The sequence below is a fragment of the Sylvia atricapilla genome, chromosome 7, assembly GCF_009819655.1.
Source record: "Sylvia atricapilla isolate bSylAtr1 chromosome 7, bSylAtr1.pri, whole genome shotgun sequence".
In the NCBI taxonomy this organism is placed as follows: Eukaryota; Metazoa; Chordata; class Aves; order Passeriformes; family Sylviidae; genus Sylvia; species Sylvia atricapilla.
The window spans coordinates 4,912,868-4,940,678 of NC_089146.1; the positions used below are offsets into that span (position 1 = coordinate 4,912,868).

The 27,811-nt window shown below is 50.5% G+C and overlaps 1 protein-coding gene across 4 annotated transcripts; it reads right to left on the reverse strand.

The window, feature by feature from the left end:
* Positions 1–839: 839 nt before the first annotated feature.
* Positions 840–27,811, reverse strand: MLPH (melanophilin). Of its 4 annotated transcripts, XM_066322469.1 has the most exons (16): positions 27,340–27,811; positions 23,185–23,406; positions 21,919–22,055; positions 20,434–20,472; positions 19,707–19,801; positions 18,875–19,003; positions 17,096–17,282; positions 15,745–15,896; positions 11,549–11,632; positions 9,560–9,751; positions 5,182–5,337; positions 4,982–5,074; positions 4,730–4,795; positions 4,553–4,610; positions 2,882–2,979; positions 840–2,540 (listed from the first exon to the last, which is right to left on the reverse strand). In XM_066322469.1, exons 1-16 carry the CDS (start codon positions 27,447–27,449, stop codon positions 2,514–2,516), a joined length of 1,845 nt encoding a protein of 614 aa, XP_066178566.1. In that variant the 5' UTR covers positions 27,450–27,811; the 3' UTR covers positions 840–2,513. The 4 variants fall into 4 exon arrangements, with proteins under 4 accessions (XP_066178566.1, XP_066178568.1, XP_066178567.1 ...); XM_066322471.1 differs by lacking the exon at positions 18,875–19,003; XM_066322470.1 differs by lacking the exon at positions 11,549–11,632 and having other exon boundaries at positions 27,340–27,809.

Consider the following 27,811-nt stretch of genomic DNA (forward strand, 5'->3'; position numbering starts at 1 on the left):
TTTAAAGCAAGGAGAGCACAGGATGGTTAAAGATGGACACGGGGCTGTTGGAGCAAGTCCAGAGGAGGCCATGAAGGTGCTCTGAGGGCTGGAGCCCCTCTGCTCTTGAGCTAGGCTGGGACAGCTGAGAGTGCTCACCTGGAGAAGAGAAAGCTCTGAGAAGACCTCAGAGCCCTTCCAGTGCCTAAAGGGGCTTCAGGAAAGCTGGAGAGGGACTTTGAACAAGGCCCTGTAGTGACAAGGAGGAATGGCTTCCCACTACCAGAGGGCAGAGTTAGATGGGATATAGGGAAGGAATTCTTCACTGTGAGTGTGGTGAGGCCCTGGTACAGGCTGCCCAGAAAATTGTGGCTGTGCCATGCCTGGAAGTGTCCAAGGCCAGGCTGGATAGAGCTTGGAACAACCTGGGCTAGTGGGAGGTGACCCTGGCCTTGGCAGGGGGTTCAAGGAGATGGGCTTTGAGGTCCCTTCCAACCCCAGCCATTCTGGGATTCCATGGGAAGAGAAAGGAGCCTTTGCTCAAGTGTGTTGAGAAAACAGACACTGGGAAATGGGTGGGTGGTTCTGGACACAAAATTGGCTTTATTGCATGATTTAGTGTACATTTATTATAATCTCTACACAGGCAAATTGGGCCAGGAAACCAGCAAAGGACAACGTGGGTGGCTACTGAACGATGCCTTGGTCTGCACTGCTGAGGTTCCCTGTGAGGATTCCTTCACAGGGTCAGCCATGGAAGGACTTGAGTCATGGCTGGAACCAGACAAGCAAGAGATGGGGCTGGGGTGAAGGTTGACCCCTGATGCCAGAAGGGTGGGTGCAAACCCTTTGGACTCCCTTCTTCCAGCCCAGGAGCTGCCCTCCCAGCACTGGATCCAGGGAAGCCACAGTGTCTGGGAGAGTTTCTGTGACAGCAGAGGTTTGCACTTACCCCTTTGAGCTTCAGGCCAGAAGGATTTAATTTTAAATTAAGAAACTGGTTTTGTTTCCAGCTGAGAAGCCCAGACAATGGACTTACAATACTCTCTGGGATGACCACAGGACCAATTCCTAGGCTGTTAGCAGCCTCTACTACTACCAAAGCCAAACAAATGTGTTACTTGCATGAGAATTCACCCTACCGCTCGCAATTAAAGTGGTTTTAGCTCAGATGCTCAGGAATTGCCTATAATGATCCAGCCTGGGTGGCCATGGAGGGGAAACTGTCAGCATTGGTCTGACATCCCTGCTCCAGCTGCAAGGGATCCTCCCCACTTTGCCCACTGGGGAGGGAGAGAAGGAGGGAGGAAAGTGGGGGCTGTACAGGACCAAAAAGCCTCTCCCAAAGTGACCTGCAAGAGAAAGCAACCCTCTGCCCTTCCTGATGCTCTGGTCATGTATATGGGGCTGGTACTGATCCACTGGGCTTATTGGATGTGGAGAGTTGAATATAGGAGGAAAGCAAACATCTTGGGGGAGCTGGGGGAGAGTGACACCAGGGGCCCAGGGCTGCTGCAGCCTCTGAAGGTCATCACAGCCCCTCCAAAGGATGGGATGGTCCTAAGAGGCTCTACAATGCCATCATCAGGGACAGAGGATATGCTCAGCCACCAAGTGCATCTTGGCAGGTGCTGACCCCTCTGTGGAGCACCTACAGTCTGCTTACTGGAGTTCTGCATCTTGCTGATACAGCCTCAAGTGGAGTGGAGATATCTTCAAGAGCTGGGAAAGTAAACCAATCCCAAGCAAGCTTTCCAGCCTTTCCTCTCACTTTTCTTGCCACTGCTTCCCTCAGGTCTTGCCTCCCTCACATCTCCAGATAGCCACAGCTGCTTCAGGCACTGTGGCAGAAGCCTCAGCAGGTGTTTGCATGGCTTGGGGCGAAGAGCAAGTGCTCACTGGGAGGGCACCAGCACTGCTCTCATCCTGCTTTGCTGCTCAGGGAAGGGAAGCAAAGCTCCACGGGCCATGGCAGGGAATTGGGACCACCATTGGGATGTGAATCCCAGCATTGGGATACTTGGGTCCCTCTTCCACCTGGGGTACCCCAAGGGCATTCCACACTTGCTGTCAGCTCCTGTCCCTGCTCAGCAGGAACCTGGGAGAGAGCAGGGACAGGCACTGAGAGCTTTTGCCAAGTGAGGGCTGTGTCCCTGCCCTGGTCCCTGTGCTGGACGTCACAGCTCCCTCTGAGGAGGTCCCTCCTGCTCTGCACCTCTCTGGTCCCCTTGGCTGAGCCAGTATCAAAGAGCTGTCCTGGTCCAAGGTCTCATTCCAGCATCCTCCTGTGAGAACCCCTGGCCACATGTCTGCACCCCAGTGCTTTGCTCCTCTACCCATCAACTCCCAGCAAGGCCTCCTGCCCATGGCCTCTGGCTTCCTTTCTGTCCAGGGTTTCAGGGAGAGAAGGGCTCAGGAGAAGGAGGAGAAAGTGTTGCAGGGAAGGCTGTGAGAGGCTTTGCTTTGCTGAGGTCTTGTATCTTCACCGAAATGCGGTAGCACATTTCAGTGTGCTTCAGGGATGTCTCCTCTCCTCAGGACAGGTGGGTCATCACAGGCTTCTGCAAGGCACAAGGAGGAGAAACCTCAGCCCACCAGCATGTCCACGCCACCCTGAGCCAACCCAGCCTGCTCCTTATCCCTTCCAGCTGCCACTGCACGGAGTGAGGCCCTCCCCATCCCATGGACCACGCAGGCACCGGGAATTCCAAGATGTTCATCTTTCCTGGGGCTCAGGACATCCCGGACCTCAGTGGGTGGTGCCTGGCCGTTCCTGCCCCCACCAGACAGCAGGGTGGGACCAGCACCGGGAGCTGAGGGCTCCAGCAGGCTGAGGAGAAAGTGGGGAAGGACAGGCCCCATGGAAGGCAGCTGCAGCCCTGCCGTGGGGCCGGGCCCGTACCGCAAAGAGCCGCTCAACCCTCCGGTTCTTCCCGTTGGGGTTCCTCTGCGTCAGCGAGCCGCGGTACACCGAGTTGCGGTCAAAGGAGTCGTCAAAACCTGCAGAGGGAAGAGGGATGGGCAGCAGGTCCTCACCCACCTCACCAGAGGTGGCAGCCACCCACCAAGTCACCTGGGATTTCTTAATCCCCTACTGGCTGCAGGTCTGGATGCATCCCTCTTCCCTCTGTGGGAGGGTGATGGGAAGCACGTGGGTAACAAGGAGACAAGAGCTGCTGCTGCTCAGCTCTCCAGAGCTCTGCGTGAGCTGGGTCAGCCTGGCTGCAGTCCACTGCCAGGGTCTTTGCTCTGGAAGGCTCTGTGGTACCACAAAATCTCAGCCTGGAAGAAGTTCTCACTACTGCAGCCTGTGAGATTCTTCTTGACCTGTTAATTCATCTCCTGTCCTCTGCCACCGACTTTAACCAGCTGCACCTTTTCAGGCCCAACTTTGCAAGTGGAAAAGTTGGGCCTCCCAGGCAGGCAGTGGGGAGACCAAATCACCCCCTGGCCCAGCCCAGGCACGGGGGATTAGGTTTGCCTGGTGACGTCTGTCCCCACTGCAAATCCCTCTATTTCCTCGCAGGGCTGACGTGTCCCATGGGCTGCCTTTATCTGCCTGCCCTTTGCAGGAAGGAGGGCAGATGACTCCTCCTCAGGATGAAGACAAGGGACTTTTCCACCTACCAGCTCCAGCCTGGGGAAAAGCACTGTTAATTGTCTGTGTGAATGGGGGAAATGCTGTTCCACCTCCGCATTAAATGATCCTTCCCCCCTTCCCTCCCTTCGTCTTCCATTATCTGGAAGGAGAGCTACTCCTTTTGCCTTTAAGCTTGTGAGGAGAGATAAGAGAGAAATAGAAAAGTAATTTCCTAATGGGCCTCACTGATATTGGTCAGGATGAAACATTTCCAGTGATTTCCCCCCTACCACACAAGATGCTGTGCCAAGTTTCAGATCACCATCTACTTTGAAGCTCTCCCAAGCTGCTGTTTGCCCATAGCTGGGCCTTGGAGGGCTCCTTGCTCCCCAGCAGAGGCCAGTGGCTGAGTCAGGTGGGCAGCAGGGTCAAGATTCACAGAGTCATGGAATAGTTTGGGATGAAAGGAACTTGAAATCCCCTCTTGTTCTACCCGGCTGCCATGGGCATGGACACCTTCCACTAGACTAGGTTGCTCCAAGCCCCATCCAGCCTGGTCTGGGACATTTCCATGCCATCCAGGGAAAGATACCTTCCCCAATATGGCCAGGCCAGGGGGAAATTGCTGTCAGAAGAGAGCATTGGCTTAGATGAGGCTTTGAGGCCTAGGAGCCCAGGGAATGCCACAGACAAAGGAATGCAGACATGTCTCCCTGGGCTCTGGGGTGGCTGCAAAGAAGTCCTGGTTCTTGGAGGACTTGGCCACCTCAGCCTGATCTCTGCTTTCCCATCACTGTCCCCAGTCCTGCCAGCTGCTGCCTCCTTTCCCAGTTATCCACCAGAGGTTTGCCCTGTGGCTGTCCTACCAGCAGGCTGTGAGCACAGGAAAGGGGACTCCACTGCGGCTGGATGCAGAGAGAGAGGATCAGCACCCCCAAAACCCAGCCCAGCCCTCCACAGGCCCCCATCCCATAGGAGGGCCCTGGTCCTTACTGGTGATTTCCAGGGGACTGTTGAACTTCCTCCTGAACCTCTGCAGTCCGGGCATTGCCTGCAAGAGAAGGGGAGCAGACTGCTGAGGCCACTGCTTTGATGGCAGCCCCCGGGAGACCCTGGTGGTGTCCAGGCTTAGTGCTGTGCCACAGGCACAGCCTGTGATTAAAGACTCACTTTAATGTCGTCCAAAGACTCCCCAGCACTGCTGCTGGCAGGATCAGGAGAATGGAAACAGGCAGCCTGTGGACAGAGGAAGGCAGAGGTGTCTCTGGGGGTGCAAGAGAAGACAGACAGCTCAGTCTGCCACAGCAGCACAGGGAGAGCTGGGAATGGCTCAGCAAGCCAGGCAGCCCTTCCCAGCACCCAGGGGCAGCAGCTACAGCTCAGGGGAACGTGTACATCACAGCCAGGACCCTCCATGCTCACCTGCACACTCGACTTCTTCTTTGCCTTGTCCACAGACTTCACAGTCAGCCCTGCAGCAGACAGAGCTGCAATCCGGGATTCAATATCCGATATCTTTAGAGGGAGGAGAAAAGACATACAGATGGTGGTTGGAGGATCCATCAGTGGCTTTGTTTGCCATCACTGGTCAGGCAAAGCATCTGTCAGAGTCAGGCCCTCACCTCACTCTCTGCCTGCTGCACCTGAGCTGCTGCAGAGGCCACTTTGTCCTCCAGCTCCGACAGCTCAGAGTCGGTGGTGCCGCTGTGCTGAGCCCCTTCCTCCAGCTCCTTCAGGGTCTTCTCAAGCTGGTAGGTCTTTCCAGCAGTCAGGTACACCTGAAATACAGCAAAAGGAAAAAATGCATTGAAGAATTAACCTTCCTGGAGCTCTCCTCTCCTGGCGTGACCACAGCCCCAGACGCAGCTCTGCTGCTCTGACTGCCTTCTTGCCTTGCAGCACAGACAGTACCAGTCAGCTCTGACACAGCTTTTCATCTCATTTTCTCCCTTCCCTGGGCTTTTTGAGAGCAATTACCAACAGTGTGAAGTGGTAGGAGACTCAGTGGGAACACAGGAAGGACCAAAACTCAGTGACCTGCTCTAGAAGCAGCAGCACTCTGTGCCATGTGCTCAGAGGGAGAGCAGGTACCTGCAAACCAGCTCAGACTGCTGTGTCCTGTGAGGGCAGAACTGGAAGGAGACAAACTGACTCTCCAAACCTGCTCTGTTTTCAGGGTGTCTGTGTTGCTGGGAGCAGAGTCAGCCTGCACCGTCCTCCCTTTGCTGCCTAGAGAAGAAAGGTGAAAGGATCTATCCCAATAAAGCCTCTGGTTTTACTGCCACTTGTCTCCTTCCAGGTTACTACAGGGACACAGGTCCGAGCAAGGCAGCTCAGGAAACATTAACACATCAGTATGCAATCACATCAGATGATCAGATGTGGCCACTGTTCTGCTGACTGATCTCAAAATCTTGGTACTGCTACTGCAATTGCCGTTCCTCCAGCCCTCTCAGCTTTCCCTGAGTTGGGCATTGTGGAAAACTGCCTGGCAGGAGCCCTCTGCATGCACTGAAGTACAGTTCACCCATCCAAATCACAGCACCATGCTCCCAGAAGTCCCTCCCATCCCAGTGCAAATCCTAAGGCCATGCACCACCCAACCTGAGTCACAGGGATTTGCTGTTGGCCCATCAGACTGTCCCAGTGCCCTCCAAGGTGGGTGGCATGCCTTGGAGAGGAGAACAGCGGCCAGGCAGCTGTGACTCAGCCAGGATCCCCCAGGCACGGGAGGGGCAGGATGACACACATCTCCCAGGGCCATTGTCTACTCATCCCTGTCCCAAGCTGACAGCAGTAGCAGCACTCAGCCCAAAGTTCACGTCCTTCCCAGCCCTATCCCCTCTCCTGAGAGAGGGAGAACCCCAAAACCTTCATGCACCCTCTTCTCCTGGGATGCTGTATTTGGCCAGAAAGCATTCAAGCGTTGCAGCTCCCTGCTTTTACTTACAAGCTTTCCCCAGTGAGAGAAGAGCCACAGTGTGTCCTAAACCCCTGCTCCCCATTGCAGGACATTCCCCAAAGAGACATTTCCCATGTTTCTTTGGAGCTTGGCACAGGGCACTGTGGATGCAAACCATTTCCACAGGGAATCAGTTCCTGTGGGTTTATAGTGGCTAAAAAAGCTGTCAGTGCTCCAGGGTCACACAAACCTTGCAGGGGGACTATGCTCTAGCTGTGAACTTGCCACCTGCATGAGCCCATCAGCCTCAGGGACAAGCAGCCTTAGTGAAGAGGTGGGTCATGCTGATAAACCCCTTGATGAAATAGAGTGCTGGGGAGGAACTGAAGGGAATGGGACACAAGTTTTGCTGGAGCAAGGACTGCTGAAGTCCAGCAAAGTCATGTTACAGCAAGGTGGGGACCACACTCATCACCCAGATCACCAGGAACCAAGGAAAGGAAAGCCACAAAACAGAGCTTTTACTGTTGCAGCATCCTCTAAGACCAGATTTTTAATCTCTCTGCTGACCATCCTTTCAGTGCTGACCTACCCACTAACAAGAAATTTGGAGGCATTATTCCTTTATATTCCCACCCTCTGCTGCCCAAAATCTGTGGGGAGCCTTACATTTTCCTCAAGCTCCCGGTACACTTCGGCCACCTCTTTCCCATCTGCCAGGCCTGGAGGCTGCCCCGCAGGGAGGGCACAGCCCTGGCTCTCTCCATGCAGGGACTCCCACACCGCTTCCTCCGTGGCGTTTATGGCCCTCAGCACTTTGGCCGTGATCTCACTCAGAGCCTGAGCCGACGACCTCTGCCAGAGCCCACGTGGAGGGAGGGAGGAAGGCAGGGGGGAGAAAATACGGATGTTATTTTAATGTGGTCTCTAAAACAACACAAGCCAGGAGTGAGAGGGGCAGCAGACCTCCAGGAGCTGTGGAGAGAGGGAGGAGTGGTAATTAACAGGCTTACGCTGCTCCTGAAGGGCTCTCCACCAGGCGGATGCAGAGCTTTGATCTCAGCCCGTGCTTTTTCTGCAGGACGGCTGTGACAAAAGCAGTCACCTTAAAAGGCTTGGAAAAGAGGTTACGGAGGGATGTTTCCCTCGCTGGAAGCACCTGGCCACCTAAAGGCCACTCTGTTACGCAGCAGTTAAGATCTAATTGCAGCATATTGCTTTACACCTCAGCGGGCCTGAGCAGGGATGCAAACAACTCCTTGAGTTTGTGGCAAAAGAATAAAAACAAGCAAACCTCATAAAATGATTGTATTGCCACACCGCCAGAACTTGGGGCTAATGTCCTCTCTTCCCACCCCAAGGAGCACTGATGGCAATAATGCCCCTAAGTGCTGCCCTTGGCTTGATGAGGTGCTAAACACATGTAAAAATGGGCCCAAGAAACTCATCATCTCTCTTCCAGCTGATAATTCCCTAGAAACCAAGGAGATGGGGGTGACATATGTGCTGGTTGTGTTTACAACTGCACATATTTCCAGGACAAGCTATCCTGCAGAGAACCAGCTAACTCAGTCCAGATGATATTTTTTATCATTTTATGGTGCCTTCATAGTACAGCAGAGTTTTTCCATATTTTCCATTAGGTTTGTGTATTTCCATCACAGTGCTCCTCCAGTTAGAAGATTTCCTCTTGACTGGAGGAACCTTATTTCAAAAATCCCTCAGAATCACACAAAATTCAAACTGGATCTGTTGTAACTATAAGGAAAATTGATGTTAAGCATCATCCATGTCGACAGCTTTAACCAAGGCTGGTCCAGCTACTGCAGACATTTCTATCTCAATACTCCTCCCTGCCTCACACAGCAGGGCTTGGGGGCAAAGTAGCAAATCTGGAGGATCCAGGCTTCACTTCATGAGAAACCAGACTCTTACACTGATGCCACACAAAGAGTTCAGAGTTTGAGCCTCTGTCTGCTGCAGTTCAGCGGCTCACATAGAAACTAAGTTCCCTTGGCTCAGTGAGTTACCACTTATCTGCACTTAATTAGAAATGGTTATTAAGGTGATACAGATTGTTCAACCTACCAGAAGTTAAGTCTGGCTGCAGCAATCATCTGAAAGCAGCTTTCAGGGAAAAGGAGGCAGTAAAGGATGCTGTGGGTAAGGATGCTCCAGTGGCAGTGAGAGCGCAGCAAAAGGTACCCAAACCCACCAGGTTTTGTGTTGTGAGGAAGAAATGCACATTAAAGGGAGGCTTCATGGCACCATGAAAGTCACCACAGCCTCAGATGAGGGGAGTTTTGCAGAAGAGGAGAGGGGCAGCGTGGTGCCTGCTTCCTTCCTTTGCCAGCAGTGGAGGTGCTGGAGCAAATGCACACATCCCCCTTCCACAGCCAAAGCAGGAGGGAGGGGATGAACAAACCTGCCCTCAGAGACCCAGCAGGGAATGCTGACCTCTCCAGCTGTGCTAATGGATCATCCTGAAGCTTCTGCACATCTGGGGACACACTGCAGAGTGCTGTGATCTGTCCTCCTCTCCCTGATCCCTGTCCCCACATGTCACTCACCATTGAGTAGGGACAGGAGTCAGCACAGAGCTGGAAACGCAAAAGATGCTGATCTAGCAGGGTGGAAGTGGGGCCAGGGATTTAGGGACTCAAGAGCACTGAGAGGTGTGGAAAAGACATTTCAGGCTGTAGCAGGTGCCTGACAAAGGCTGCTAGTACTAAATCATCCCCAAGCTCTTCTCTCACCCCAGGACTCTTCTCCATAGTGACTTCCAGATCCTGGGGCAACTCCTCTAAGTAGACGTGGAGGTCACGTACCTCTCCATGACAGCCAGTAACCTGCAAGAACTCTCAGAGGATTTACTTTTGACTCTTGCATGAGACTGGGAGAGCCTGCAAGGAGAAATGTCCAGATCTAAAAGCCCAGAACTTCCCTATCCCCTGACATTGTTAAAGCAGACACAGTCCTGGTGGAGGTGTGGGACAGCAGTAGAGTCACATTTTCGTGGTGCAAAACCATAAACCACTGAGAGCAGAAGGAATCATGGATGCAGCCTGGAATGATGTGGGTGGTAGGGCACGGATTACCTTTCTAACATCCCTGGCTACGTGATCACTGGAGGAACTAATTCCTGGTTTCTTCACTCTCTTCTCTTCTTCACGCTCCTCCTCGTCAGAAGAGACTTCCTTATCGCTGATGTTGCTGGCTAACTCCTCCAGCTTCCTCTTCAGCTCCTCCTCCTCAGCATCAGGATCAGTGTGGGACTCTGGGGCCACAGACTGTAGGAGCAGAAGAAGGGAGTGGTGTGAGAGGTGGACAGTGGAGCCTGCCCGGGTCCAGACACGCTCACCAAGCAGAGGAGCTCAAAGAGTGTGAGCACAGAGGGACTTTCAAACCACCCCAGGGAACAGCAGAGCCCAGCAAGCTGCACTCCAGCTCCTCACTGAGGGACACAAACCCTCGACCTAAAGAACCTCCCTTCCCATTTTCCCCCCACACAGAACCTGCTTGGTTTTCTCTGTGGAAAGTTGCCTTTCCCTCATGCTTAAAAAGGTGGGCATGAGGGATTTGGGGCCAAAACCCACCACATTTTTGTTAGGAACCATGGCATGGCTGGTGGCTCTGAGGACAGAGATCACAGCAACCCAGGAACAAGGTCCACCAGGGAGAGGGAAGCAGCCATGGGAATTACCACTCCCTGAGGTAACTTTTGGAACCTCTGGGTAATCTCATTTGGGATGAGAAACCACACAGCAAATTTCCCTGCAGGATGGATGGCACATTGCCACCCACTCCTGTTGTTAGGTGCAATTCATGGTAGCTGGAGAAGAATCCTATTAAACTCCCAGGTACTGTAAGACATCTCCACAAGTTCCTGAACTTGCTGACCCCTGCGTTAAGACGAGAATACAATTACCTGCGTCATACCTGGTGGGGTTTTGTCTGAGCTGTTTTTAACAGCCTCCAACAGTGGCACATGCAGCAGGCAATCTTTTTCCCAGACAACCTATTCCAGGGCTCTGCTATCCTTTCTGCTGGAAAGCTTTCCTTCTTAGCTAACATCAGCCTGTCCCACAGCTGTTTAGACCCACTGCCTGTGCTCAGATTTGCCCTGCACGTAGGAATAAACAGTGGGAACCTGACACTGTGAAAACCTCTTACTCCCTTGGTCAGGATTAGTGATGGAAACCCTGAATGATTAAAGTCGTGGCCATCCCCCACTGTGAATTTTAGGGAAAAAAAAGGAGAAATTGCAGTTTCATCCATGCCTGGGGGCCTTGCCTGTAATTATCACCATCCATTCTACTGAGCCATCAGCTGCCAGAGTGGTGATGGGTTCTCATGAAGGAAAAGAGTGCAGAGTCTAAAACTAGAAGCCCAAAAATCAATGTTAAGCGGTCTAAGTATTCACAGATTCTACATTGTTGCTCAGCTTTAACTTAATTTAGCTGTTTTCTTCCAAGTTTGATGGCATGGTAAGGTGAGGGCAGCTCAGAAGAGATAGAGAAATGCTTCTTGACTCAGCTCTCACAGTCACAATAACCAGGTGCCTTCCTCATAGGCGCTGATTGAGTGTCCCGTGATTTCAAAGGAGCTGTCACAGCTCTGCAGAAGCAGACACCACCTAACAAAACTCCTGGAATTAGCACCTCATGAAGTATCAGCCTGAAAACAAATTTTCCCTGTGCATAAGGGGCAAGGAAGGCACTGGTTTGCACAGGGTCTAAATGGGTTAAATCTCCTGCTGTCTCTGTCCTGCCGTGCAATGTTTTCTAGGGCACTCCATCACCTGGAACTGGAAAACAGCCTCCAAGGCCAAACCAAAGGAGTGAAGTCAAAGAGCCCAGGCCACTGTGGCACTTAGGGACAGGGTTTAGTGAAGGGCTTGGCAGCGGTATGGGAATGGTTTGACTCAGTGGTCTTAGAGGTCTCTTCCAACCTGAATATTTCTATAAATTTTAGGATTCTCTAAAGCAGCCTGCAATGCTGGCTGCTTCAGAGAAGCCTCTCCAGTGGCCAGGGGAAGGGACCAGCACAGCCCACAGTCCATCCCTGCAGGATTCCTGCCCGGTTACCTCATCACAGCGCATCAGGATTTTTTCCTCCAAGCGGTTCAGCACGCGTTCGATTGCGGACATGCGAGTGTTGAGCTCATGGATCTACAGGAAAGGGGAGAGAGAGAGAGAGAGGGAGAGAACAGCCCAGCCACCACTGCCAGGACAGTGAGGAAACAGTGCAACCAGCGGAGGAAAGCAAGCAGCAGGACACTGCCACCATGGACAAGAGCTAAAAGACATTAAAAAAATAATATATTTTAACTAATGTCTAAAAAATGCCATTAAACTCCAGGAGGTGCAGAGCAACCTCAAATCTGGAAAACTCCAAGCAACGCTGAGCCCCCAGTGCAAGATAATTCCCACCAAAGCATCTGGAGCTTTGATGAAGTGAATGTAAAACCCCATCACCAATAAAAGCCCCAGCCTGCAATAAAGCCACCCACCTCACCATCATCCCCATGCCGCCCCAAATTCAAGCCAACATCCATTTTCACTTCCTGCTATAATGTTTTTCAAGCTGTAACCACACCATCACACACCTGCCAATGCAGTGGTGGAGAGGAAGAGAGAAGAGGGCAAGAATTCCCCATGGAAAAATCCAAGTAGGAAAACCAAACCTGAAAGTTTTCCCACCACTTTGAAATTTTCTGAATTTTCGGTGCATTGATTTACCCAGATGCTTGCCCCTCTCTTCTCCTTCACTCGTTTGACTAAAAATGGGGCATGGAGAGAAGGGCAGAGAAATTAAAGAGAGACAAAATCCTGAAAATCAAAGAGAACTTATTTTCTGTGCTCCAGAACCAAGACAAACCTTTGTGGTGATGGTAGATTTGGATCCGATATTAGGAAGAAATTATTCCCTGTGAGAGTGAGGAGGCCTTGGCACAGTTTTCCCAGAGAAGCTGTGGCTGCACCATCCCTGGAAGTGTCCCAGGCCAGCCTGGACAAGGCTTGGAGTACCCTAGGCTAGTGGAAAGTGTCTCTGCCCAGGGCAAGGGGGTGGAATGAGATATTTTTTCAGATCCATTTAAACCAAAACATCCCTATGATCACTGAAAACATTAAAGGAAGTTTTTTTTTTCCCCCTTCCCCTTTAGAAATTGAAGTTTTTCTTTCTTTGAAAAAATAACAAGTCTCTCTCCTTTGATCGAGACAAATAAAACATAAATGATGATAAATATTGCCTGTTTTATGACACTACCAGTGCATCACTGCTGTTCTGAGTGGCTTCTGCCCATTCAAAGGGGAGCAAGCAGCAAAAGCAGTAAGCAAAGGCGGTAACAAAGAGATGTGAGGGGCAGGCTTTGTTTTTGTAACAATTTCCATCCTCTCACTTAGTTTCTGTGCTTGCCAGCATTTGATTAATTAGACCCTCACAACAGCTAGGGGTGCTTGTATCTGCTTAAGGGAAGATGAATATAAAAACCTGGCACTGTGGAGAGCAGAGCTGTCATTACCACCCCAAACTGAAAGCATCTCCAAGCAGCATTAAATCCACTGGCTCAAAACACTTCAGTCCATTGCTAAGTGGTTTTTCAGTCTTGTTTAAGGCCAGAGTCTTGCAACGAGAAGACTCCGATGGCCCCTCAGCCTCAGAGATGGTGACAAACTAGGAGTCACCACTGCCCTATCTCCATAAGGAAGAGATTGTGAGAGATCAGAGCCTAAAGCATGGGCTGCTGTTGATATTGATGGAAATCTACCAGGACAGGAGCTGAAAAGCTTCATTCTCCTTCCCAGTCAAGGCTGGCTTTGATGCAGGGTGGGCATTCCATTAGGGCACATCTCCATCAGGAACTGGGTCACCCTGCACCTCTCTCAGTGTGACAAAGGCTGACAAACTCTGTGCTCTGAATTAAAACACGTAAGGGGAATAAACTTAAAGCACAGCCCATAACATCAGGTAGGGAAAACTACCCATTGCTGCTGAGGAGGGAGGACAAGTAAAGAAAAGGAGCCAGACACCATCAAAGCTTTGGGAATCCAGAACTACTGAGCTCCCTTGAGGCACGGCAGAATGGCTTCTGGGGAGAAACTTGATAAATTGGAGCTATTCCTTGTGGCTTGGTCCTTGTTCCTACTTGACTTTTAAAAGCCTGAAGACAAGACCCACACAGTTACCAATTCAGGGCTTCTTTTTGTGTCTCATCAAGTTTAAGTGCTTCTTTAAATAGAGTGTTTATTTTTTTAAGTTTTCATCTTGAACCTTCAGCTCCTGGAGTCACAGGACTAGGGAACAGCCCCAGCTTCAGTTACTGGAGTTAAGTTTCTTATGCTTGAGGCTGAACACTGCATCCTCTTCAGAGCTAAAGCAAAAGTGGTTTTCAAATAACCATATTTTGACAAACTTGCCCCTAAGGTAGTTTTAGGAGAAGAGAGTTTTCATCTGTGTGGTCAAAGAGCTGAGTTCTCCACCTCTTGAAACCTTCAGGTGCCAACGAGGTGCCTGCCAGGACCACACTACATGTGAAGCCAGGCTGTAGGATAATACAGGGTTAACAAAAATGATTCTGCACCAGCACAGAGCTGGGTGAGGAACAGGCTGGGTGGGAGGATGGTTGCTGGCTGTAAACACATCAGCAGCACAAAGGGCAGGGAGGATGGGGGAGCTATTTAAGCTAATGAGCTTAATGCTGCCACAAGAGCAAATGGGGGTAAAGTGGGAGTGAGAAGATGCATCCTCATCATTAAGGTGACAAGGGTGACACCAGCCTTCCTCCAGGTGTGAGGGAGCAAACCACAGCCTGATGTGGGAGGTTGCCCAGCTCCCGCAGGAAATGGTGGGAGGAATTCGGCCCCATTTCCCCACTGCCAAGCACGGTGCACGTTTCATGCCTAACACAGCGTGGCCTCATTAAGGACACCCAGCCCAGGGTTCTCTCATTTACTGCTGGCTCAGGAAGGAATGGCATTTACTAATTAAAATATGTGCCCACAGAAGTAAATGGCAAAGAGAAGCTTTCTCTACCCAGGCACATGAAGTGTGGTGCTGAGGGATGGTTGTGGTCACAGATCTCACACTGATTTTCCAAAGAGGAGTCCAGGACATGCAAAATTACCAGATGTGAGACTGAAAACAAATTCTGTCCCTGTATCTGTAGCCAAACACCACCCTGCATTTTGCTGCTCATGAGATCTGAGGAACCAGAACAGCTTTACCATCCTCACCAAAGGCAGCACCAGGAACAGCAGGTCCTTGCTTGACAATTAAAACACAAGCTCAGACCCTGTTTGACACTTTTCTTTAAGCTGTTCCCCCCATTATCATCACTCAGGAGAGGTATGTGAGAGGTCATCCTGACCCAGTCCTACCAAGGCAGGAACACACTGCAAACGAAGAGAAGGCTCTTGCTGCTTATTAAATATCCATCTCCAGACCTCCATCTGGTTATTAAACACTGGTGTTGGAACCCTGGTGGGTGAGAATTTTAGATTTTCTGTGCTGACAGGCACTGACACCCAAGCAAACACTGCATTTGACCCGAGGCTGTGGAGAAGGCCTCCAAAATTAAATTATCGAACTGGGATTATGACTGTGTAGTTTGAATAGGAGTGTGTAATATCACAGGGTGGAAAACTTTAGGGTCTTAGAATACAATAATATATATATAAAACAAGATTGAGGTTTTAGGGCAGAAGCTAGCCCTTCTTTTCCACCTTCTTCTTCATGAGAGTAAGTGGTATTTTGTAATTAGATAGAAAAGTCTGCATCGCAGGCCATGGGTGGTTGGTTATTCGGTTAAAAGTAAAATTACTTTAAGTGTCATTTCTTAATTGGACAGTTTATCCGTAAAAGGCCTTGTAGAGAGAGAGATACAGCTCCATTTTTAGTTGTTAAATAGAAGTGCTGTAGAACTCATAGTTTGTGAGACTGTAACACACATAAGAATTAATAAACACATTTCATCCTGACCCTGGCAAAAGAAGAAGATAAAGCGTGGCACACTGGCACATTCAATTTAAGAAATCCTTTCTGGAGACACAAGAACCCACGAGTAACTCAGGTTAATAAGGACAAGCTGGAAAATGAGTGGCAGCAGAGGCAGGTTTGTTTTTGTGATGGCAGCACGGGCAGAGGGAAGCACCAGCCAGTGCCTGGTTTCCTTTTTGGTGTGACTGGAGAAGCGCACCCCAGCTGGCCATTGCTGCTTCTCCTCTCCTCTGAACCACCCTGCAGCTCAGAGGGAGTGGTGTGGGCAGAGGCTGTTCGATACCTGGTTTGAGGAGTGGCTGATGTTCTCCTGGGAGGAGGCTCTGTTCCGGCGTTTCACGTGGTGGGCTGGGAGCTGGGCTCCTTTCACATCCTCATCAGACGTGTCCATGTCTGCCGAGTACCGGGCGCGGGGCGGCTCGTTCCAGGGCAGGCCTTTGGGGAGAGAAAGGTACAAGGCATCCACACCCCTGAGTTCCTTCCTGGACACTGGCCCCATCCTTAAGACACGCAAATAATGAGGCATTTCCCCAGATCAGACTTCCAACCCTTGGCAGGAGGTGCTTCTGCAAGCCAGACCAAGTTTGAGGATGGAGCAGGCTGCAGCTCCACATGCTGTGCCCACATGGCACCAAGCACAGCAGGGTCCCACACAGGGCATGAGGAGCACCATCCTTGCTGTCATGCCTTCAACAGCCCTCACCAAAAAACCACTACTGCCCTCCCAATTTTGTGGAAGCTCAGGTTTGGAAGCTGCCCTTTGTGCACTGCCCAGGTGCTGGGAGATGTTTCAGCTCAGGCTAGAGAGGAACCAGCCTAGGATGGCGCATTTAAAAAGAGTGGGAAGTTTCCTGTGTAAAGGCGAATTTCAAATGAGACAAAAACAATGAGAGAAAACGGAATTAACATGCTGTTGTGATGCTTCATCAGGACTTGGAATGGGAATTTAAACAGCCATGTTAAGGTCTACCCAGCATTCCCAAATGTCCTGAAAATACAGCCAGGCCACTGGAAACACAGAAGGACATATTCTACATTTGCATATGCCCAAGCCAGTATCCGACCCTCCTGGGAAAACAGAGGTTATAAAAGGTAAATTCTGCCTCTCAGAGGGTATTTATAGACTCACAAATCCACAGATCATTTAGCCTACCCATGTACCCTGCCCAGCTACAAGGATACCACTTAGCAACCTCCAGTTCTTGCCTCCAGTTCTAGTACAAGTCTCCTAAAAAAATCAAAGCTTTCTGCAGCCACAACATCCTTTACTTTTGGAGTTGAACTCCACTACCAGCAGCAGGAAAAATATCCCATTGTTTCTAGCAGTATCCATTTGATTGTATCTAGTTTCTACCCTGGAAATCACCAGTAGGTATGAAAGAGACGGACACCTTGGGAACAATTCCTTTGGCTTTGCTGGGAACAAGATCAGCCCTTTTACAACTAAATAACACCAGCAAGAAGATTCCTTCCTAAGAAAAATCCCTTTTGCGGACGGATAAATGGTTTTGACCCTCAAAGAGGCTTTGAGGTTGTTCACAAAAAAACCCAAAGATGTTTTCACTTTGGTGCAACACTTGCAGCCGACTGTCCCAAGAGGATACAAGAGGAACCTGGACAAAAGGGACACCTACCAGGCTTTGGGTTTCTTTCCAGGCTCCTCCTCCGTGCATTGACAGTGAGTCGAACCTCTGTGCTGAAGTGCTGCTCTGGAGCGCTCACCCCCGGCTCCTGCAGCACGTGGTGGAACACCAGGTCTGCATCCGTGATCCTGGACTCCTGGGAGCCATCTTCAGCTGAGTTGGGGAAATCTGGGAAGGACTGAGAGTTGAGGATGCTGCTGAGCAGCTGCCCATGGAGATTCCACTTGTGCGACCCCACCTGTAGTGCTGCCTCCAGCTCGGGGGTCCCCAAAGTAAGAACAGTGTGGAGCTGTGGCTGCCCCTGAATCCCTGGAAGCGTCCAAGGCCAGCTTGGGCAGGGCTTGGAGCAACCTGGGATAGTGGAAGGAGTTGGAATGAGATGATCTTTACAGTCCCTCCAACCCAATTTGTTCTATGATTCTACAACTCCTTGTATCTCCTGACCTTCACTAAGAACTTCCTCTCTTTATTCTTCAATAAGTGCATGGATTTTCCTTTTATGATGCCAATTATATTTACATAAAATATAAAAGTTCTTAATCATCCCATTCAAAGGCTTTGCTTGGCTGCAGAACCCTGAGCAATACTTCCCATCGCTGCCAGGGGGCACTGGTAATTTTTACAAGCACGGAGTTCCTTCAGCCGGGCTGCAAAATCCTTGGATCTTTTAAAACACCACCCTCTTCTACTTATTCCAACAGCGAACACCTCAAATAATCCAAAAACTAAATTTGACAGAGGCCAGACCTCACACTGAATTCTGATGCAAAAGGACGGGAAAGAGACAAACAAAAAGAGGGATCTAATTACTTCCCTCAAATTCTAATAATTTTGTGTGGAGTTGTGCAGATTTTTTGAAAGTTGTTGTTACAGATCTCAGCACATCCTATTTCTACCCAAGAACAGAGTTTAATCTGAGCACTATTAAAAAGAAGTTGTTTAATACTTTGAAAGTGCAATTTCACCAGGGAAGCCAAACAAGAGAGGCCCAAAAAGCTGGACCTGAAGCCTCTCAGGCTGGAAGATCCTTTGCCACACCAAGTCACCCCATCCATGTTCATCCCCAGAGCTGGAAGGTGGGGTTGGTTGGCCCCTGGCTCTTGGTGGGATCACAGGGCACAGCTCACTGCATTGTCTGGATCTGTCTGAGTCTTGTTCCTGGCCAGAAGCTTTGGATACTAGGGCACATCTAGTCTCCTATTCAGAAGTAACCAGCATCCCTGCAGTTTTTGTCCTCCCAGTGTTCATCCCTCTGATTGGCCCTCACTCACACTGGCTATGTGGGATTCACGTCAACATCACAAAGGTCGTGTGCCTCATGGAGCTGCTGGACAGCTGCACCCAAGTGCCACCACATGGCAAACCCAGCCCCAGACTGGATGGGAACATGGAAGAAGAACCTGATTTCATTTAATCCCTTGAGCACTGAACCCCCCTGGAAACCAGGGTGTGTCCCATAACCTTGGGACAATGCAAGGAAAGGATTGTCTGCTTGCTGAGAGCAAGGAAGTCTGCAGGGACATGGCCAGAGAACCTGTAGCTGTCTCATCTTAGCACTCATCCTCTCTTGGATCAGATGTCCTGCTCCTGACTTGGCCTGAGGCAAAGGACTTCAACTGCAAGATGAGATCACAGGCAGTGATGGGGATCAGGGATTGGCACCAGTGCCTCCTGACACCAGCTGAGGGAGTTCTGAGGCTGAAGGAGCAGTGGTAGCAAGCAAGGTAAGGAGGAAGAAAGGAAAAGAACCCCCCAGGAGTCTCCCGGTACCTGGAAAGCATCTGGGCTGCTGGCTGCCGGGGAGAGCTGCACAGACTGGCGGCGAGACTGAGCAGAGTAATCCGAGTCCAGTTCAAAATCAAAGGGATGCACAGACAGCAGCCGCTTTGTCTTGCACATCTTTAGCACAGAAAGCGCAAGAAAGGAAAACTCAGTGTAAGACACAGTCCACAGACCTTGAGGAAAGGGGAAGGGAGGATCTTTCTCTCCTTAGTTTGCCTGACTTTGCTCTGCTTTTTGCAGAGAGAATTTGGGCCTGACGCTGTCCTGCTTGAAGAGAGCCAGGTAAAGCCTGTGCTTGTGCTAAAGATAAGGAAAAGTGGGTTCCTGATTTCCACGGCCTCTGGCTCAGGACTGCTGCCATAAGTAGAGTGAGAACTTCTCACTTGGTTGATAAAGGCACTCTGGGAAAGCTGAGCCAGGTTACAGCTCAGAGAGAGAGCCAGGTGATTCTTTTGAGCTTTGAAGCATCACCTCATCCTCAGAGAAAGGATGTTGCAGGCAGATCTCTCTGAATATTTAGGAGGTTATTACTAAAAAAACCCAAAGCAAGTGGGTTATCATTATAGAGGTAAGAGCTGGGACTTTTATGTTAATTGGTGAGGTCAGTAGTGTTAGAAGTGGGTCTTTTTTCCAGAGCACATTTATGATGTTACTGACATGGTTGTTTTCACACAAATTTGGGGGTGAGCATATCTCAGAGATGCAAAACAGAGAGAAAGGTCCAGTATTGAAAGTGGCACAGGAAGCCACCACCACCATGACCCAAGGCATGCCAGGGACACAGAATGAGGCAGTGGCAGCTCCAGAACCAAGCACTTACTCTGCTGTAGCGCTCTGCTTCAGCTCCACGGAGGACATTGTCTTCCTCATCGCTGTCATCCCCGGCGTCACAGCTGGTGAGCAGCTGGCACTCTCCTGGAGGGGACACAAGGCAGCAGGTGAGTCCCCACCCTGGTGGTCACACCAGTGCACCTGCAGGGGAGGCCGTGCTTCATATGTGGGGTGAAAAGGCCCAGACTAGAAGTACTTCCCCGAATTTTTTATCTGCAGGCACCCACTTTTAGTACTTGATCTTGCAAAGGCCTGGCTGGCCTCTCATCATTTCCCCTGCCAGATGTGGAAGTGAAGGGGCACCTGCACCTCAGAGAGCACCCCGAGGTCCACTTGGGTCCTCCACCTGGGTCCACCCCAAGGTCCACCAGTGCTTAAAGGCTCAGGAGCTATTCCTGATTCCCCCCAGCCAGCTTTTCTTTTTATTAGTGATCCATTGCTTTGAGGTAACCAGTGCTTACAAACTTCAAGTTTGGCATGTAACTAAGAGTCCTGCTGTATGCAAATCTACCCATGGAGACCTCAGATGTACCACAATGCAGGAGCTGAGCACTGCAGTCCATCTCTACTGCAGTGCAGGAATGTTCTCCCTGGTCTGACCACTCCAAAGCTCTCCAGATGTGCCCACAGCTGGGGGGGTGTGAAGACTTTAAAAAGACTTTGGAAGCCTTGCTTAAACTGCAAGCCCCTTGTTGCAATCCCCTTTTTTTACTTACTGTTAATGTCTGGCAGGCTATAAACTCGGTCATGAAGACCTAAACAAAGAGAAAAATGGTGAGGAAAATGAATAATCACATTTTCTTCCTGTTCCTGGAGCAGAGAGCAAGCGTCAGAGCCATGGCTAACTGAAATTCTCATTCTCTAGCCATCACAAGAAACGATTGTTTAAAAAGGCTCTTTAGAGAGAACAAAACAAGAGACAGGACTTGACTTTTAAAAGTCAAAGAGCTGCTTGCCACTGCTTCCCCAGGCTGATGCAACATGCCTGGGAGCTGCAGGGAAAGGCACAGCCAACTGCAGATGGCTGGAGATACATCCCAGGAGGAGATTCTTGCTCGCTCGAGGGTCGAGCCAATTCACTGGTGTTAATGAAGTAATAAAGAATAAAATCATTTCCCTTTGAAAAAGACATCAGAATCTCAATCTAAAGCAGCCCAAGGCGCTGTTACCCTCACGCTTGGTTGGGTTTTTGTGTGCTCTTGATGCATTTTCGGTCCAAACAATGCATGGATTGTCTCTCAGTCCATTAATTTTTTTTCCTGCTATTTCTGCCATGAGTGGCCTGGCTAAAAGAGTGATTGGAGCAGTTGAATCAGGTCATGTCAATGGTATGTGCGCAAGATTTTCTGTGGCTCCTCAAGATGGGAATTAACTCCACACTGGCTTCCAAAGGAAATAGGCCAAGGAGTAGGAGCTCTTTCAATGACAGCTAGGAGCTGGTTAGTAAATAACTAGTATTAACATCATCGTATATTTATGCACTCTTGGACCCAAATCAGAAATATGGAAGTCCATAAAGCTCTGAAGAAAACAGTAGTGGTGACAGGCAGCTCACTAATTTTGGCACAGTTTTGTCAGTGCCAGGGGATACCACAATCAGGTTGTTTGTAAAAATCATCAGGTCTTGGGGAAAAAAATGAAGGCTGGCTTTATCCTGCAGGTTAAGCTAGGGTTAATTCCACAAGCTCTGTGATGAAAAGACCAAAAAGAAAGAAAGAAGAAAAAAAAGAGCTGCAAATTTACGTACTTACAAACTGCAGGACGTGGGACTTTTAAAATTAAACATGAAGTATTAGGGATTTTTTTTTTTTCATTGAAAGGGTGGTAGAGGAAGTGGTGGGACCACAATCCTTGGAAGTGTTCAAAAACCACATGGATCTGGCACCTGGGGATGTGGTTTAGTGGTGGTCTTGGTAGTACTGGGTTGGATTGGATCATCTACAGGTGTTTTCCAAGTGTAATGATCTTACATCCTCCAGTCTGTGGTAAAAACTTAAGACTTAACAGTAGAAAAGCCATCAAGAACATCTGCTCTGTGTCTGAATGAACAACCCTGAATCTCTGCTTCCTCCCTGAGATGTTTAGAGCAGCCTTGGTGCCCCACGACACTCAGAGCAGCACCAACACTGCTGCTCCTCCCTTGGCGCACCCCGAGGTGGTGCAGCACAGGTTCCCCACGGGCAGCAGTGGCCATTTCTCACCCAGAAATGCAGAGTTGAGCCCCTGGCCTGGCTGCAGCCTGCCATAGAGGGACTGCAGCACTTTGGCACTCCCAAACCTCTTGAAGCGGGACCGCACGTGTTCGTAGTACCACTCCAGGGAGCCGATCTTCACGATCCTGCCCAAAGAGAGGAGGCACCCCCAGGTCAGCCACTCCAGAGACACTCACTGTGAGCAGACCCTCACCCAAATAAACTGTACCTTAATAAAAACATGCTTTCATCGAAAAGGATGCTGAGTTTGGGCAAGTCTTGCTGAGCCTCATCCCTGAGGCTCATCCCTCAGCCTCCCTCAGAGCAGACCAGTGAGGAGAGGTGTTCCCAGGGGCTGATATGGGACTGGAATTCTTTAACATACAAGCTGGTGACATGGACAATGGGATTGAGTGTTCCCTCAGTTCACTGACATACCAAGCTGTGTGGGGCTGTCACATGCTGGAGGGAAGGAATGACAAAGAGGGACACCTTGACAGCCTTGAGGGGTGGGGCTGTGAGAAATTCATGTGGTTCAACAAGGTCTTGCCCCTGGGTTGGAGCAATCCCAAGCAAATATACAGGTTGGGTGGAGGATGGATTTGGAACAGGTCTAGTGGGGAGGACTTGAGGGTGCTGGAGGGTGAGAATGTTGACAAGAGCCAGAAATGTGCACTGGCACCCAGAAACCCTCTCATGTGCTGGGCTGATCCCGCAGTGTGGGCAGCAGGGGAGTGGGGGATTTTGCCCCTCTGCCCCCCTCAGGTGAGATCCCACCTGCAAAGCTGCCTCCAGCTCTGGGGCCCCCCCAAGAAAGAACATGGAGCTGCTGGAATGAGACCAGAGGAGGCAACAAAGGTGCTCTGAGGACTGGAGCTCCTCTGCTCTGGAGCCAGGCTGGGAGAGCTGGAGGTGTTCACCTGGAGAAGAGAGAGCTTTGGGGAGACCTTAGAGCCCCTTCCTGTGCCTAAAGGGGCTCCAGGAGAGCTGGAGACGGACTGGGGACAAAGGCTTGGAGTGACAGGACTGGGGGAATGGCTTCCCACTGCCAGAGGGCAGGGTTAGATGGGATACAGGGAAGGAATTCTTCCTTGTGAGGGTGGCGAGGCGCTGGCACAGGTTCCCCACAGCAGCTGTGGCTGCCCCATCCCTGGAAATGTCCAAGGCCAGGTTGGATGAGGCTTGGAGCCATCTGGGCTAGTGAAAGGGCATGGGGGTGGAACTTTAAGGTGCCTTCCAGCCCAAACCATCCAGTGATTCCCTGGGGAGCAGCACCTGGAGAGGCGGCAGGGATCACAGACCCAGCCCTGCTCCTTCTTGTTGTAGCGGCTGCAGTTCTTGCAGGTGTAGAAGTGGCAGTCCAGGCACTGCCGTTTGCTGTTCAGCAGGAACTTGAAGGGCTGCAGGCAGTGCACACAGTGAGTCTCATTGAGGTGGGATTGACTCGTCAGGAACTCTCTCTTGCTGCTCTCTTGGTCGATCTTGCATTTCAGCTCCCTGTAAAAAACACCCCCCAAAAGCAGGGACTTGAGTTTGTTATTATTTCACTGGAAACCATCACATGGCAAAGCCCATCACGCCACAATCATTTCAGGAACGATTTTGCAGGGAACATTGCAAGTCTGCAGCTTGTGGAAACAGCTGTAGGGCAAATCTAATAAATAACATATCACGAGTTAAATAAGCTAACAACAAAGTGGGCTCCAGATTCAGGATGGGTAACTGGAGTTTAACATAGATTTAATTTAATATTAGAATCACAGAATATTCTCAGTAGGACAAGACCCACAGGGATCATCTGAAAAAAAGAAAAAAAAAGTGATTGTGCCAAACCCCATCCTGTTTGTTTCACAGGGTGTTGATCATTAATGTCAGGAACCTTGGGAGAGTGCCTCTTCTCAAAATCTGTGGCTGTATCCCAACCTGACACAATCTCCAAGTATGGAGTCCTGCAGGGAATTAAAATCTTTCTGGAATTCTTAGGGTTTTTTTAAGAAAAGTGGGGCGGGGGGGGGAGAGAGAAGAAAAGAAATACGGGATTAAAAAGGATTAAAAGGGCTTTCAATATAGTTCTCCAGTGCTAAAAATTCAACCGAGAATTTTATTAAGTTATGTGCAACAAGCTCTGGCTGTTCAGAGGATGCAGCAGGAGGAGATACTTGTGAAAATCCTGTGAAAGGGAAACACTTTCCAAGAGCACTTTCACCTGGCAGTGGATCCCTGCAGGCTTCCTTCACTATCCAAACCTGGCTGCCAGAGCAGGTCCCCATGGGAAACAATGTCTGCATGAGGCTGAGGCCCCAGCACCAGCTGGGGACAGCTGAGATGCCTGCCAAGCTGGTGGGGGCCTCCTGCCCTGCCCAAAAGCTCTCTGTTTGCTGTCCGTGCCACGCATCACCTCAGGTATGTTTGCTTTTGGGGCCATGGCCAAGAGGAAAATGTTTGACTTGTAGGGATGGTCCTAGAAAGTTGTTTTCTCTCTAGACCAGGGTTAGGGGAGCTGTGTTTTCCCTAGCAGAAGTCAGCTTGGGTTAAAACCCTCAAGCAATCAGGTCTGGAGGCTGCTTCAGGATCACAGAGCGGACCACGAGGCGCTGGTGATGCTCCCAGTGACTGACGCCGGGGTGACCACAGCAGGAGCCTGGCTGGCCTGGGAGGAGTGGTGTGACTGGCAGTGGGAAGGATAGGCATGTCAGTCAAGCTAATCTCTCTTTAACCTAATCAGTTTGCACATTAGGGCTCAGTTCTTGATTTTTTTTTCCTGAGGAAGAATTTTCTGGCCAGCTGGCTGCCAGCGCACTGCAAGATACATTTTCTGATGTCATTCCTCTGTTTGTGGTCGTGCAGGGGTGACATCAACTCACATTTACATCTATTAGATGTAAAAACCCGTATGAAGACAGAAAACTGGGCACCTGGTTTGTATAATCAGCCGTTCACCATGCTAGCAGTGATTTGGACGAACTGATGCAAATGTCCCAGCAGTAAATTTAAGTGACTTCTGAAAATAAACCCTCCAATAGAAAACCCTTGGGTGGGACTCAGTACTCCTTTTCCACTCCCGTGCTAAGGCTGTTGCCAGCAGGATCCAATCTTTTTTACTGGAACTGCTTTTTCTGGTTCCCAGAGACCGGTTGGATCCCTTCACCTCTCCTCCCTCACCCACCAGACCTGCCAAAGGAAGGAAGAGTCTCAGCCAAACCAGTTTAAAACCCGCAGGAACCGCATACCTCTTGTCTCCTCTTGCTGGCAGAAGCACCAGCCAGCCCCTTCCTTCCCTGCTCTGCTCACAGGGAATGAATAAATCTGTGGCATTGGGATGCCAGCTGCAGCAGGGTTGGACCTACAGAGCTCCAGGAGAGACACAGGGAGCCAGTCCCCCAAAAAATGGGCTTGTGGGCATGGATATTTCAGCAAAGATTTGGGGAGAGACCCCTCAAAATGGCCATTATTTAATTCTTTGGGCAAAGCATTGCCCTCACATGCCTGTGCAGTTTGTGGCCAGCTGAAGCCTTTGTCCTTTGTTGGTGAATAGCTTCTGCCAAAAACAAAATACAGAGAAGCAGCAAAAAGGGAAGAAAAAGACCAAGCTGGGGAGGGGACAGGGGGGCAGGAGATTTCTTCAAGGCTGGCAGGTTGAGACAAGCCCGGTGAATAGAAAAGTAAGTGAATAGAAAAGTAAATGGGGCTGGTCAGAGCAGAGGCTGCAGGGTCTCCTATAATGTCACATCATGTCCCAGCTTGTTACAGGCAGAAAATTCTCCAGTAGCTCCATGTCCAGCACTCAGGAATGTGGCACACTTTGCCAGAGTGGTGGTCTGGTCTGTCGCAGAAATTATTCAGAAAGTACAGAAATTTCTGTAGTTCAGAATGCTTAATGCCAGCCCTCTGCAGGGCAGGATTAAAGAAGAAAATAAAAATAAAAAACAGGGGAAATGATCCTTAGGAGGAGAGACAGCAGGTGGGTAGGAGCATCCTGAGACCTTCCCCCATCCTGCATCTCCCAGAGCATGGCTCTCAATTTGGAAGCTTCCTGGGCATCAGAGAGGACCCAGATAAGCCAGTCTGGCGCCAAGGTCGAGTAAGGGAGGGATTCACCTCGCCCAGTTCTTTGCTGCAGGGCACAGCAATGTAGGTCTCCACCTCCTCCCTCCAGGCTGAGCTCAGATGCATCACAAGGGAGACATGCACCCTTTGCAGGGTGATAATTTTTTTAAATAGCCCTGTCTGATCTCCTTCCTGCTCTTCAGAGCTACTAGCAGAGGAAGGTAGTAGATGATGATACTGAATTATCTCTGCCTCCCACGAAGGCTGACTTGTCTTAAGGCAGGAAAAAGTCATCAGGGGGATGAAAAATACAGGACTGAGAGTTTCTTGTAGCCAATAGTGTTAATAGAGAGGGTGTCATGATCGAAAGTTTTTGCGGGATGCAGATATCCCAGACCAAGGATGGCTATCACTCCTCACCCCTCCGTTTGGATCTGATAGAGGAACTAATGAGCTCCTGGTCTCCAGGCATTGTAGTGGGATATCAGCACCAGCCCTGACTCACAAAATTCAGAGCTAGGAGGGTCTGAGGGCTCAGTGGGAGTGCATCACTGCCCAGACCCAGTCTGAGAGCATGGACCACTCTGGAATAATGAGAACTTGGCCACACCCTGAGGAGGGTCACTGCAGCTTCTTGAAATATGTTAAGACATTACTAAAGTTCAGCGTCTGATGCAGTTCATGAACAAAACCTGAACCCCTGTGATTTCTCATGCTCAAAATTTAATGTGATCTGACAGAACACTTTTTAAACAGCACTTTTGTCCAATACCCTGTTTGTAAGGATTTATAAGTTCATAGAATTTGCTGCTCCAGTGATTTTTCAATCTTTTCCCAATCTGTGGGCCCCATAAACCTTCCCAGGATAGCACAGCCCCCTGTATTATGTACTTAAGGCTACTAAAATAGGTTTACTAGTAGTAGTAGGTTTACTACTCCTCTCGCTTATTTTTTCAGGATTCTCCACGGATCTGAGGACTCCCAGCGCCCACTGAACAACTTCTGCCCTAAACACACGAGACCCATCACATGGAGCAAAAACAAGGGACCCAAATCCCGTCCTCTGCTCCCAGGTGAAGCCTCCCCTTGAGAGAACCTCACCAGCCTCGAGCCTCATAGAGGCATTTCCTGATATTTGTCGCCATAAAGTGCGGCGGCGTCACCGATCCGCATCGCTGCCGGTGGCACGGCGCCAGTTTGCGCCTTTGCTGCCCGAATGTGTCACCTTGCCGCTGATAACGTAATCTATTCACCGTGTTTGAGTTTCACAGCCCGGTGTGCTCGCCCACACCCTCAGCAGGTTGTTTTATCCCTGCAGCCCACGGGGACCTGAGGTTCTGGCTCGCTTGCCCCCAGCTCAGGGATCGGAGAGCAGATACTCACTCCAGCCGTTCCTCCTCTTTTTTCCGCAGATCAAAGTCCCGTTGAACGACTTCCCAAACATGCTTGGCTTCTTCATCGGTGAGCTTGGAGAGGTCCAGCTTCCTGCCCATCTCGTGGTGGCGAGGGTTGACGCCGATCCCGTTACTCTCTACCCCGAGCGCCGGCTGTCCCGTACCCTGAGATGCTGCTGACGGAGGGGGAAGAGCTCAGCCCCACCTCCGCGGCTGCCCATATAACCGGGCCGGGGCAGAGCTGCGGGCAGGCCAGCCGGCTCCTGGCAGCACCGCAGCCGCTCTGCCGGGCGAGCCTGCCCGCGGAGCCGGCCGCCGAGCAGGGCTGGCACGGTGCCTATCGGCTGCGGGGACTCCTCTCCAGCCGGGAGGACGGCCCTGCCTTCTTCCCCCGGGGTCCTGCCCGCGGCCGCTCCAGACCTCGCCCGCCTGGCTGGGGCTACGGGAGATGTTTACTCGCT

What these genes read in the sequence shown, in the direction of transcription:
- MLPH (XM_066322469.1), bottom strand. Translation starts at nt 27,449, where the DNA reads ATGGGCAGGAAGCTGGACCTCTCCAAGCTCACCGATGAAGAAGCCAAG. An exon ending in AAAGAGGAGGAACGGCTGGA is followed by an intron (nt 23,407 to 27,339) that starts GTGAGTATCTGC and finishes TGTTTTTTACAG; the next exon opens with GGAGCTGAAATGCAAGATCG. An exon ending in GATCCCTGCCGCCTCTCCAG is followed by an intron (nt 22,056 to 23,184) that starts GTGCTGCTCCCC and finishes CTCTTTGGGCAG; the next exon opens with GATCGTGAAGATCGGCTCCC.